Source organism: Peromyscus maniculatus, chromosome 20, assembly GCF_049852395.1.
Source record: "Peromyscus maniculatus bairdii isolate BWxNUB_F1_BW_parent chromosome 20, HU_Pman_BW_mat_3.1, whole genome shotgun sequence".
In the NCBI taxonomy this organism is placed as follows: domain Eukaryota; kingdom Metazoa; phylum Chordata; class Mammalia; order Rodentia; family Cricetidae; genus Peromyscus; species Peromyscus maniculatus.
Genome location: NC_134871.1, coordinates 61,209,295 through 61,222,220, shown reverse-complemented (window position 1 = coordinate 61,222,220; position 12,926 = coordinate 61,209,295). Strand labels below are relative to the sequence as shown.

At 37.6% G+C, this 12,926-nt stretch overlaps 1 protein-coding gene across 2 annotated transcripts in view; it reads right to left on the bottom strand.

Annotated features, from left to right (window-relative positions):
• Positions 1 to 12,926, bottom strand: part of Lrrk2 (leucine rich repeat kinase 2) — a 145,927-nt gene that overhangs the window by 14,706 nt on the left and 118,295 nt on the right. For both annotated transcript variants that reach the window (XM_076556638.1, XM_042264518.2), the window contains exons 42-43: positions 11,998 to 12,168; positions 10,644 to 10,744 (exon numbers count right to left, since the gene is read on the bottom strand). In XM_076556638.1, the coding sequence (XP_076412753.1) occupies positions 10,644 to 10,744; positions 11,998 to 12,168 (272 nt within the window). The remainder of the gene's footprint in view (positions 1 to 10,643; positions 10,745 to 11,997; positions 12,169 to 12,926) is intronic.

Genomic DNA, 12,926 nt, shown 5'->3' with positions numbered 1-12,926 from the left:
TAAAATAGTGGCAACACAGTAAACAATTGCCAGATCAAAAACATAATGAAACAGAAATCATAAAGGTTAACTGAATCTTTTTTTTTCTTTCTCGAGACAGGGTTTCTCTGTGTAGCTTTGCGCCTTTTCCTGGAACTCACTTGGTAGCCCAGGCTGGCCTCGAACTCACAGAGATCCGCCTGCCTCTGCCTCCCGAGTGCTGGGATTAAAGGCGTGTGCCACCACCACCCGGCTGTGAATCTTAAAACCAGAATCATGATAAAGATGTCTGTCTAGTTATACAACATTGATATGAACTTTGGATGCCTTGTAGGGGTCCAATGACAGAAGCTCAATACAGACCCACCCAAGGTAGAGTACCTTACTTAGAAAAGGATCTGTGACCATAAACCTGAGATCCCCAAAGACTACATGTACAGAACAAGCAAGAACAAAAGTTATTGATGTCCACATTCTAACCTTCACAAGTGTGAAAGAAGGTGGCTTACAGACTTCCCAGAGAAAGGTGGCATGGGGGCAAGAAGCCTGAGGAATTATTGACAAGCCTGTTTTCATTTTTCTAGAAAATTCACATCATCTGGGTGTTTAAGAGCCAGAGGATCAGAGAGTTTGCTGTGAGATTGCATCTCACAGGACTGTCAGAAGCTACTCTAACATCTCACCAACATGGCTGCCTAATCATGAGCTAAAAAAGGAAGACACCAATAGACACATGGCTATCTAACATGGACTATGGAAAGTTTATGAGTCCTCTACCCTAGGCAAAGAACTACAGGAAAGTAATGAATAATGAGAGCTGGAGAATCAATCTCCCCCAGGGAAGACCACAGCAAATGGTGATCCAATACCAAATGATCAGCCCTGAAAACATACATACAAGTAACATTATACAGATTGAGCAAGTTGTATTCATGTATTTAATAATATATATAATATATAATTCAATTAATATGCATATGTAATTTTTGTTGTTGTTCTTTGAGACAAGGTTTCTCTGTGTTGTTTTGGTGCCTGTTCTGGATCTCGCTCTGTAGACTAGGTTGGCCTTGACCTCACAGAGATCCACCTGACTCTGCCTCCTGAGTGCTGGGATCAAAGACATGTGCCACCACCACCTGGCTTTGCATATGTAAATTTTGAAAAACATTTATTTAATTTTAAAGAGAGCAAGGTAGGCACATGGGTTATTTGGAGGGAGGGAGTGATATAATTATATTATAAATGTAAAGAAAAATATTTAAAAAAAAAACAGCGAAATTCAATCCAGGAATTAAATTTAATGAACCATTAGCAGAAAACATTTCCCCCAAAGTGTAGGAGACCAGCATGTACAAATATGAATTTGCTCAAATATGCTTAAGAAAAGTTGAGTTTATGAGAACATAACCCACAGACATGAAGAGGAAGACAATGCCCTAAAGATAATACTCACTCCGACTATCTGCAGATAGACTGCAAATACAAAAAGAATATGGTTTGTCATAGGCTTTAGCAAAGTAATTTTATATTTTATATAAAATCAAATCTAATGATAAGAAAATATTCCTGAATAAGAAAAGCAAATAGGGAGGGGAGAGTATTGAAAAAGAGAGGAAGGAATAGGTAACTTGACAGAAGGACTTTCTGTGAGACTGTCTATGAGTCATCAATAAGTTTGAAAATGCAGAGTTCCTAGTCCAGTCTCATGGAGGCTCCACGGCTGTTGGTCTAAAGTTCATGAGTTCCCACTAGCTTGGTTCGTTTGTCGCTGTAGGTTTCCCCATCGGATTTTGATGCCCCTTGCTCATAGAATCCCTCTTCCCTTTCTTCAACTGGACTCCTGGAGCTTGGCCTGGTGGTTAGCTGTGGATCTCTGCACCTGCTTCCATCAGTTACTAGATGAAGACTTTATGATGACAGCTAGGGTATTCACTGATCTGATTACTGGGGTAAGCCAGGTCAGGCACCCTCTCCACTATTACTAGTAGTTTAAACTGGGGTCATCCTTGTGAATTCCTGGGAACTTCCCTAGCACCCAGTTTCTCCCTATCCCCATGATGCCTCCCTCTATCATGGTATCCCTTTCATTGCTCTCCCACTAGGACCTCTGCATAAATGAGACAGTTGTGTAACTTGATCTACTTAAGGAGACCCTTGGCAGTAGGGTCAGAATTCATCGCTGGTGCATGAGCTGACGTTTTGGAGCCCATTACCTTATGGTGGGACACCTTGCACAGCCTTGATGCAGGAGGAGGGGCTTGGACCTGCCTCAAATGAATGTACCAGGCTCTACTGACTACCCATGGGAGGCTTACCTTGTCAGAGGAGGGAATGGGGGTGGGGGTGGGGATTAAGTGGGGGGAGTGGGAGGAGAGAACAAAGGGGCATCTGTGGTTGGTATGTAAAAATGAATAAAAAACTTCCTAATAAAAAGTAAGTTTGAAAATGTATATGTCAAATCAATGGAGAATAAATTAAAGAAACTAACAAATAAATCTGGGAAGTTGATTTTTCAATGAGAACAAGAAATGATAATTAGATAAAAACATGAACTCTAGGACTTGGATGATGGCTCAGTTTATAACATGCTTACCATGCAAGCAATGAAGACCTGAGTTCAATACCTGAACCCACATAAAAAAAAAAAACACTGAGCTCAATCACTTGATTATAATCCCAGTACTGCAGAGGTAGGGCCAGGCAGGTTCATTGGCTACTGAGTTTAAATTTAACCTAATCAGTAAGCTGTAGAATGTGGACAATCTCCCAAAAAATAAAAGTATATGGCACCTGAGAACTGGAAGCTGTCTTGTGGCCTCCATAAGAACACACACATATGCACCCATACCCACAACCACCTTTGCACCCCCACATATAAAAACATGCACATATAACAACAAATTCTAGATTGATTAAGAATGTTGATGTAAAAAAGCAAAACGATTATCCACTTTAAAAATTTTTATTTAAAAATAATTTTTCATACAATATTTTGACCACATTCCCCCCACCCACAACACCTCTCAGCTCCATCATACCTCACTTGCTTTCTCACTCTCTCTCTAAGAAAAAGAAGAGAAAAAAAGAAAATCAAAACAGACAAACTTAAGAAAAGGAAATGGTAAGCTGAAACTAGCAAACAAAATAAAAAATGCACCTAAAACATGGAGTCTGTTTGTGTTAGCCAACTACTCCTGGGCATTATGCCTGCCCTGGGCTGTGGTTAATATACCCAATATCCAGTGACACTCCAGTAGAGAAAATTAATAGTTTCTTTCCCAGCAGGTATCAATTGCAAATAGCCCTTTGTTGGGCTTGAGAATTTATGTCTGCTTCCCCTTCCCAGTGCTGGGATTTCCTTTGGTTTGAACTTGTGGAAGTCTTGTGCATACTGCCATGGCCTGTATGAGTTCATGTGTACATCAGTCCTGTGTTGTAGAATATTTGTTTACACTGCAAAAGTGCATCTCTGCCTAAGGTTCCTTCTGATCAGTTTAATAAAGAGCTAAATGGCCAATAGCTAGGCAGTAGAGAATAAGCAGGACTTTTAGCGGAGAGAGAGGACTATGGGAGGAAGAGTGGTGGGGATGCCAGCGAGAAACAGAACAAGTCAGATATACTGTACAGAGGAAAAATAACTGAGCCATGTGGCAGAATGTAGATTAATAGAAACAGATTAATTTAAGTTATAAGAGCTAGTTAGGAAAAGGCCTAAGCTAAGGCCAAGCTTTCATAATTAATAACAAGTCTACCTGTCATTATTTGCCGGCTGTATTACAACAGTTCTGTTATATCTGAAGACACACCCACCATTTCTAGCTCTTAAAATCTTTCTGCCCCTTTTTCTACATAGATACCTGAGCCCGAGGGGAGGGAACTTCAAAGCCTTTCTCTGTCTATACATTGTCCAGTTATGGAACTAGGTGTCAATTACCATCTATTGCAAAAAGACACTTCTCTGATAAGGCTAGATCTATGAGTATAGAAAGATGTCATTAAGAATCATTTTATTGGTGTTCTCCTTTAGCGGAATAATAGTAGCAGGTTTTCCCATAAAACCATGATCTATCTAGTCTCAGGTTCTTGACCATTTTAACAAGATCAGAAATAAATTCCATATCATGGAATGGGCTTTACATCCAACCAGAAGGTGATTGGTTACTCCCGTAGTATTTGGGCCACCATTGCAACAGTATATTTTGCAGGCAGGTCTCTGATGTAGGTTGCAGGATTTGTAGCTGGGTGAAATGGATGACTACTTTCTTCTTCCACTAGGGCTCAAAGTACATTTCTGAAACACGAATCTTAAACAGTCTTATTAATTTAAAAAAAAAACAAAACGTGGGAGCCAGGTATTGGGGTGAATTCTGAAAGATCAGAGAAACAGAACAAGCCACAGCTAACCTCACCTCGACAACTCCTCATCAGATCCTGTTTCCACAAATCTTCAGACTGAAAGCTTCTGAGTCCTCACCCAAATGGATCTCAGCTGAACTGGTGCTAAAAGCCTCAAAGCTTAAAAGCCTCTAGTTCCTGGTCCTTATGCCTTATATACCTTTCGGCTTCCTGCCATCACTTCCAGGGATTAAAGGCATGTGTCACCATGCCTGGCTGTTTCCAGTGTAGCCTTGAACTCACAGAGATCCAGGTGAATCTCTGCTTCCCAAGTGATAGGATTAAAGGTGTGTGTGCCACCATTTTCTGGCCTCTATGTCTAACTAGTGGCTGCTCTGTTCTCTGACCCCAGATAAGTTTATTAGGGTGTACAATATATTGGGGGACACAATATCACTACACATTCCAGTACTGTGAACACTAATCAATCAATATAGATGAAGATTTTATTTGGGTACAAACTCAATTTCTCTATGTTTGAAGATATAAGTTGTGTCTTTGTAACAGAGCCTTACCATCAGGTTACAGAAAGTAGCCAATAGCCTTTGAAATAGCCTGTGTCGTTAGAGGGGGTCTATGGAAGTCTTTAGGCCAATGACTCAACAACTATAAGCAATTTCTGGTACTGGAGGTTTTATTTGGTGGCATATGATATCTAGTTGAGTACATCTACTCAACTAGAGTAGTACTAGTGAGTACAGTAACGACACTAAAATTCCTTTCATATATGTATATATTTTACGACATTTCTACAGTAGTAGGTTTCCAAATGGCTTTTCCAAAGGCCTTTCCTGTTAGTGGACCCTTCCTATATTCCTTCCTTTACCCTCTCTTCCCATCCTCCCTGCCATTTTCTCCTCCTATTCTAGTTTCCCATTTGCCTCACCATAACGCTATATTCTCTTTCCCCTTCCATGAAAGATGCCCTCCTTCCATTTGCTCCCTTACCAGCTACATAACCTCAGTTTGAAACACACATATCTCGAGATTAAAAGCTAATATCCACATATAAAAGAAAATATGCAATATTTGTCCTTTGCATTTGAGTTACCCCACTCAGGATGGATGTTTCTAACTCCATTCATTTATCTTCAAATTTCATTTTTCTTGACAGCCGACTAATATCCCATTGGGTAAATGTTCCACATTATCATTACTGACTCATAAGTTGATGGACATCTAGTCTGTTATTAATTTTTGGTTATTATAAATAGAGCAACATTGAACATGGTTGAAAAAGTATCTCTATAGTAAGATGTATAGTCCTTTGATATATCTCAAAGAAAGTATAGTTGGATCTCATGAACTTCTAGTTGAAGCTTTTTGAAGAACCTCCACACTGATTTCCATAGTGGCTCTAACAATTTGCAGTCTCACCAGCAATGAATAAATATTTCTCTTTCCACACAACCTTTCCAGCATGAACTGCCATTTATTTTACTGATCATGGCCATTCTGACTGGGGTAGCATGAAATCTCAAAGTCATTTTAATTTGTATTTCCTTAATGGCTAAGGATGTTGAAAAATTTTTAAGTATTTCTAAGCCACTTTCATTTCATCTTTTGAAAACTGGTCTACATCACAGCTTTTAATTGAGTTATTTGTTTCTTGATATTCAATTTTTTATATTTTTTATATATTTTAGATATAAATTCTCTGTCAGATGTGTAATTGGTAAGGTTTGTTCCCATTCTGTTTGTTTGTTCATTTGTTTGTTTGTTTGTTTGTTTGTTCGAGACAGGGTTTCTCTGTGTAGTTTTGTTGCCTGTCCTGAATCTCGCTCTGTAGACCAGGCTGGCCTCAAACTCACAGAGATCCACCTGGCTCTGCCTCCTGAGTGCTGGGATTAAAGGCATGAGCCACCACCACCTGGCTCTTCCCATTCTGTAGGCAGTTACTTTGACTAAATAATGGTGTCCTTATCTATACAGAAGCTTTTATCTTCATAAGGTCCCATTTCTTGATTGTTGTTATTAATGCCTAGGCTACTGGTGTTCTGTTTGGAAAGACTTTTTTATGAATTCAAGCCAATGAATTCAAGCCTACTCCCCACTTTTTCTTCTATCAAGTCAGTGTATCTGGTCTTATGCTGACATTCTTGATCCATTTGTAGTTGAAGTTTGTACAGGATAATAATATTAATCTCTTTTCCTTCTTCTACGTGCAGCCATGAGCTTGATCAGCACCATTTGTTGAAGATGTTTTGTTTTGTTTTGTTTTTTCCAGTATACATATTTTTTTTGTTTCATTGTCAAAAATCAGGTGTCTGTAGATGTATCATATTTTAAGTCTGGATCTTCACTTCAATTCTATGAGCAATGTGTCTGCTTTTATGGCAGTATTTATTACTGTAGCTCTGCAATACAACCTGATACCTAAATGGTAATACTTCAAGGGGTATTTTTTTTTAATATTCTGGATTGTTTTAGCTAATCTGGGTTTTTCTGGTTCTCTATGAGGTTGAAGAATATTTTTTTTCAGTTTTGATGAAAAATTGCTTTGGAATTTTGACGGAAGTTGGACTGAATCTCTAGGTTACTTTTGGTAGGACAGCCATTTTCACAACATTAATCCTACTGGTCCATAAGCATGGGAGATATTATCGTTTTCTGGTAATTTCTTCTTTAGTACCTTCAATTTCTTTCTTTAGTATCTTCAAGTTTTTAACTATACAAATATTTAACTTCCTTGGTTAGTGTTATCTTAAGATATTTTTTTAAGGCTATTGTGAAAGGTTTCCTTGATCTCTTTCTCAGTCTATCATTTGTATTCAGGAAAGCTTCTGATTCTGTGCACTAATTTTATACTCTGCCACTTCATCAGCTATAGATGTTTACAATTGGGGTTTTCAGGGACTTTTATGTATCCTCTGCAAATGAGGATACTTTGACTTCTTCCTTTCCTGACTGAATCCCCTTCTGTTTTCTGGAATAATTTAGATAATAAATTAGATGGCATTGGTGTTAGTCTTTTTTCAAAGATCTAGTAGAATCCTGCATGGAATCAATTCGATCCTGGACAATTTTTGTTTCAGAGATTTTTAATTGCTACTTCTACTTTCACTAGTGGTTATGAGTCTGTTTAAATTGATGGTAGGTCATAAATATCATGAAATACATTCATTTCTTTTAAATTTTCCAGTTTGGTAAAGTACAGATTTTTAAAGTACGTCTCTGAATTTCGACAATGTTTGCTGTAATATCTCCCTCTTTATATCTAACTTTATTAATTTGACTCTTATCTCCATCTTTTGGTTAATTTAACCAAGGGTTGGTCAAATCTTGTTCATTTTCTCAAAGAACCAATGCTTCATTGATTCTTTGTATCATTTTGTTTGTTTCTAGTTCATTGATTTCTTCATGTCTACTTTTTTTTAGGCATTGTTTCGTCCTGTCTCTCTAGAGATTTCAAATGTGTCATTACGTTAGGTCCGTAAGTAGACCCATTAAGATGGATCCGGTTTTCTAATCCAATCTGTTAGTCTGCGTCTTTTTTTTAATTGGGAGAACTGAGACTATTAATATTGAGAGTTAGTCAAGAACAGTTTTTATTAATCCTCATTATGTTGTCCTCGTGGTGTGGACTCCCCCTGCCTCTTGAAACCAATTGTTCTGGGATTATTCATTCATTGTATAATCTGGGTATAGTTAATCTTCTCTTCAGGCTGAATTTTTCTTTGTAGTATGTTCTATAAAGCTGAGTTGCTTAAATTTGCTCTTAATATAAAATGTTTTTCTTTCTCTGTCAATGGTGATTGATAGTTTTGCTGGGTATAGTAACTAGGTTAGCATCTGTGATCTCTTAAAGTTTGTAGAATGCCTGTCCAGGTCCTTTTAACTTTCAGAGTCTCCATTGAGAAGTTAGGTGTCATTCCATTTAGTTTGACTTAATTTGGTCTTTATCCTTTGACACTTTTACTATCTTTTCTTTCTTCTATATATTAATTTTTGATTATTATGTGTTATGGGAAGTTTCTTTTCCAGTCTTGTCTTTTTAGTGTTCTGTATTCTTCTTGTACCTATTTAGATTGGAGAAATTGTCTTCTGTGATTTTGTTAAAAATATATTCTGTGCCTTTGACTTGGATTTATTTTCCTTCCTCTATACCTATAATTTATAGCTTTGATTTTTTTATATTGTCCTAGATTTCCTGAATGTTTTGCACCTGGATTTTTTTAAACTTTAACAGTTTCTTTTAATCAATTAATAAGGCTTAACGCTGAGGCTTTTATTTGACAGCCTCAGTTTTTCATTGCCAGTTCTATTTCAGTTTGCGTTTTCTTTAGTGATTCTATTTCTTTTTTTTTTTTTTTTTTTTTTTTTTTTGGTTTTTCGAGACAGGGTTTCTCTGTGTAGCTTTGTGCTTTTCCTGGAACTCGCTTTGGAGACCAGGCTGGCCTCGAACTCACAGAGATCCGCCTGCCTCTGCCTCCCGAGTGCTGGGATTAAAGGCGTGCGCCACCACCGCCCGGCTATGATTCTATTTCTTTGTTAAATTCTATGTTCATTTCTTGAATTATTTTTTGTTTCATTCAATTGTTTGTATTTTCACAGTGTTCACTGAGATATTTACTCATATCTAAAGTCTTTGAACATATTCGCAATTGCTAATTTGAAGTCCTTGTCTTATTCTTCAGCTAAACTGCTTTTCTCAGGGCCTAACACAACAGAATTGCTGACCTCTGAAGGAGGCACATTGTTTTGTTGTTCATATATGCTTAGTGTGTGTGTGTGTGTGTGTGTGTGTGTGTGTGTGTGTGTGTGTGTGTGATCTAGGCATCGGAGTTAGGATGTTTGAGATATTTCTTGCTGTAGATATCTTGTCTCATCTTTGTTGGGTGGGTGTTGCATACTTTGGTTGCTGTTGCCCAGTCTGAGCCCTAATGCACTCTGGTAGCTGTGCGGTGCCCAAGCTCCAGCCAAGTATCCTGGGTTTGGGCTCCATAGTAGAGGGCTGGTCTGTAGGTCTGTGAGGAGTCCCAAAAGAAAGGTGATGGGCTATAAAGAAAGGCTGAGCAAGGCAGTTGGGGGAGAAATAAAGGGACCCTGGTATTAAGAGGCAAGTCCCTAGGGCTTGGAGAGGGAGTAGGGGCCCCTCAGGCAAGCTACAGCAGAATTAAGGGTAAGTCTGGAGAGATCAAAATGAATGATGGGAAGGAGAATGAGGGCACCCTACCTGAGTCCCAGCCTAGTGTGGCAGCTTTGGGTCCCTGACAGAAGTTCTGGGGGTCAGTGGAGACACAAAGGACTGGAGATAAGCTAAAAGGAAAGGCTGAGAGGGGCTGCTAGGAAGATCTAGGAAAAGCCTGATTCTTTACCAAGAAGCCAATCACTAGGAGATGGGAGTGGGCTAAAACTTTAATTTTAGAAACTTAGAAGTAAATATTTTTGTAACTTTGAGGGAAAGAATCCCTTAATATGTGACTTGAAAAGAAACAAACGTTACTAGAAGACGCTAAATATGTACTTATTAAATGGAGACCTTCTGTTCATGAAGACACCTTAAGAGAAACAATAAAGCAGGCCACATAAAATCAAAAAGAAAAATTTACTCTAGATATCCAAGAAAGAATAACATAGATCAAAATGTCTTTCTCCCATGCAATCTGTAAGCAGATAATTGAATAGAAAAATGGGTACCACAATAAAAAGACATTTTATAAAAGAGTATATATACACACAGATACATGTGTATAACTGTACATATCAGCAATGATGGCTACATACACAAATATGGATATGTGTATCTGTTCATATAAGCAATTATGGTGGCTCCTGGGATGTTGAGGTTAGAGTGTGTGCCTGGACGGAAGAGATTATAGGAATTATATTTTTATAATTAGCATTATATAGTATATATATATGTGTATATATATATATATATATATATATATATATATATATAGAGAGAGAGAGAGAGAGAGAGAGAGGAGAAGGAAGTATTATAAATACCTCATAATCCTGTAGTAGGAGATGAAGTAACATTCAAAAATAGATAACAGGTCATAGAATTTCTTGAAGCCATTCAAAATGAGCCTTCTCTCATTAAATACTCATTCACCAATTTTCATTAATATTTATAGCAAAATTCATAAATAAAATATATATATAACATCATATATAACATTGTAACTATTTTAACTTTATGTATATACATGTTAATTTATGTGATTGAGGATATATTTGAAAATTATATGCATAGATACATAAGTATACACACATATATGATGTTCAACACAAAATAGTGAAAATTTTTAACATGAGTGTACCTGGGCAGAAGTGGGCCTTTCTTGAGGATTTTCTTTCAAGCACTTTCCAATCAACTTCTCAACCATAGGCCATGGGGCACAGCCATATTCTTTAACTGGATCTGAAATACAAAGAAGATTATTCAGGCACACTAAATACATCAAAAGTTATGTGCTTATTTTCAACAACTATAAATTCAAACAATGCAATGGGAACTCGGACCTCCATAATTCTATATTTACTATGACATGGTTGGTTTTGTTAACGTCACCTTCAGGAGAGCTGTCACAAAAGAGAGTTTCATGCTTGTAATTCCCTCAGTGAGGAGGTTGAAGAAGGATGCTCTGAAATGCCATGCTAGCCTCAGCTCCGTAGAAAGATGAAGATCAACCAGGGCTATAAGAGATTGTCTCACCACCACCCCAAAACAAATAAAAGGTGTCTTGACTTCTTAGTGGTATCAAAAAAAGATACATATGAATGAATATAAGTGAAATAAAGACATTTTCATTTGATATTTGTACATACATAGACTTTGAAAACACTTTTACTCATAAAATTAATGGCTTCCATGAAAAGATTTTAACACTCAAAGTGAGCAGACATTTAGAGCTCATGTCTCCACAGTTGATTTGTGTGCATTTAATTTTTCCTCTAGGGATACCACTCTTCAGGTGGGTACAGAACAGAGACCAGGGCATTTGCACTAGGAAGCTAACAAGTAAGATAAGAAAGGTGGTCAAGCAGCATCTGAGTTTGGTTCAACAATAATAAATTTCCTTTTCCCAGAGACTTTTAAGGTCCCCAAAGGGTAGTCAATGCCATAGTACCCATAGCAGCCCTGAGTGTACACTTAGAGGTACATCTTGGAGGAGAAGGAAGTATTAGAAATAGCTCATAATCCTGTAGTAGGAGATGAAGTAACTTTCAAAAATAGATAACAGGTCATAGAATTTCTTGGAGCCATTCAAAATGAGCCTTCTCTCATTAAATACTCATTCACCACTTTTCATTAATATTTATAGCAAAATTCATAAATAATTAAAATTTTCTTCATGAATATGAATTATTTTGCTCCAAGCAAATGAGAACATCCAAGGTTACCATGCATTCCACAACTGTTTTCAGAACTACAACTCACAAGCCTGATTCTGATGGTAATTTTCCTTTCCCAGGTCCTCCCAATATAATACCAAATGTACTGATACTCACTTTGGATTTCATTAAGCCTAAAATGGCTAGCTCTTTTGTGTGGTTTTTATTATTGTATCACAGAATTTAAGAATATCTATGCTTTAAGTGAAAATCATCAGACTGTGAACGACAACACTGACATTAAGGAAAGACCTTCCTTGTAGATGAAACAGAACGCACCCGGCAATTTCCCTTGGAGTGCTAGTTCATCAAACTCATTTGGAAACTTCAAGCCCTCTGTGATTCTACCCCCAGTTGTCCAAATATCATGAAGCAGTAAGCCGAACGAATAAACATCAGCCTGTTGGTTATAAATGACATTTCCTCTGGCAACTTCGGGTGCCCGGAACCCTGAAAGAAAACAGATACAGCAATCAATATGCCCAATTCCAGGGCCCTCACTTGGGAGAGCTGCTAAGAAACAGGGTAGGGGGATGGATGATCTCTAAGTCAGGCCAAGTCATCGCTGCAGTGAGACACCTGGAAAAGGTCATTAAGCAGTCCTGTCCCAGGCGCCATCCTTCAGCTGATTTTGAAGAACAGATCTTTTGATCTTTACTATGAAATCTCATACTTCTACTAAGATAACTCTGAAGGATAATATAGATAACACTGAATAATAAATTATTAAACAGAGACTAACAATCAAAGAAATAAAACCTCACAGGGAAACAGAAAGCCTTTATCATTTTCTCTTTGCTTAATACAACTGTTACCAGCAAAGAAATTTATACAGAAAGAGGCATGCAGGGGTAGGGGGACATCTTCTAGGCTCAAAGTCACTTTAATATGGCTTAAAATCCAGTGGTTTTATTATTTCCAGAACTTAGGATTCCATTCTACCCTATGAAATTAAAAACTCCATTTTTATTTCTAAAAAGAAATAAGGCCAGGGCCAGAGCCCAGCAGCAGAGCTTACAGGATACAGCAGGATGCAGGAGACCTTGGATTTCATCTTTGTTATCACAAAACTAATTAATTGTTCTATTCATTAAGAGAAATCAAAGTCCTTTCAGTCTTATGTTTGAAATTCTCTCTCTCTCTCTCTCTCTCTCTCTCTCTCTCTCTCTCTCTCTCTCTCTCTCTCTCTCTCTCTCTCTCTCTCTCTC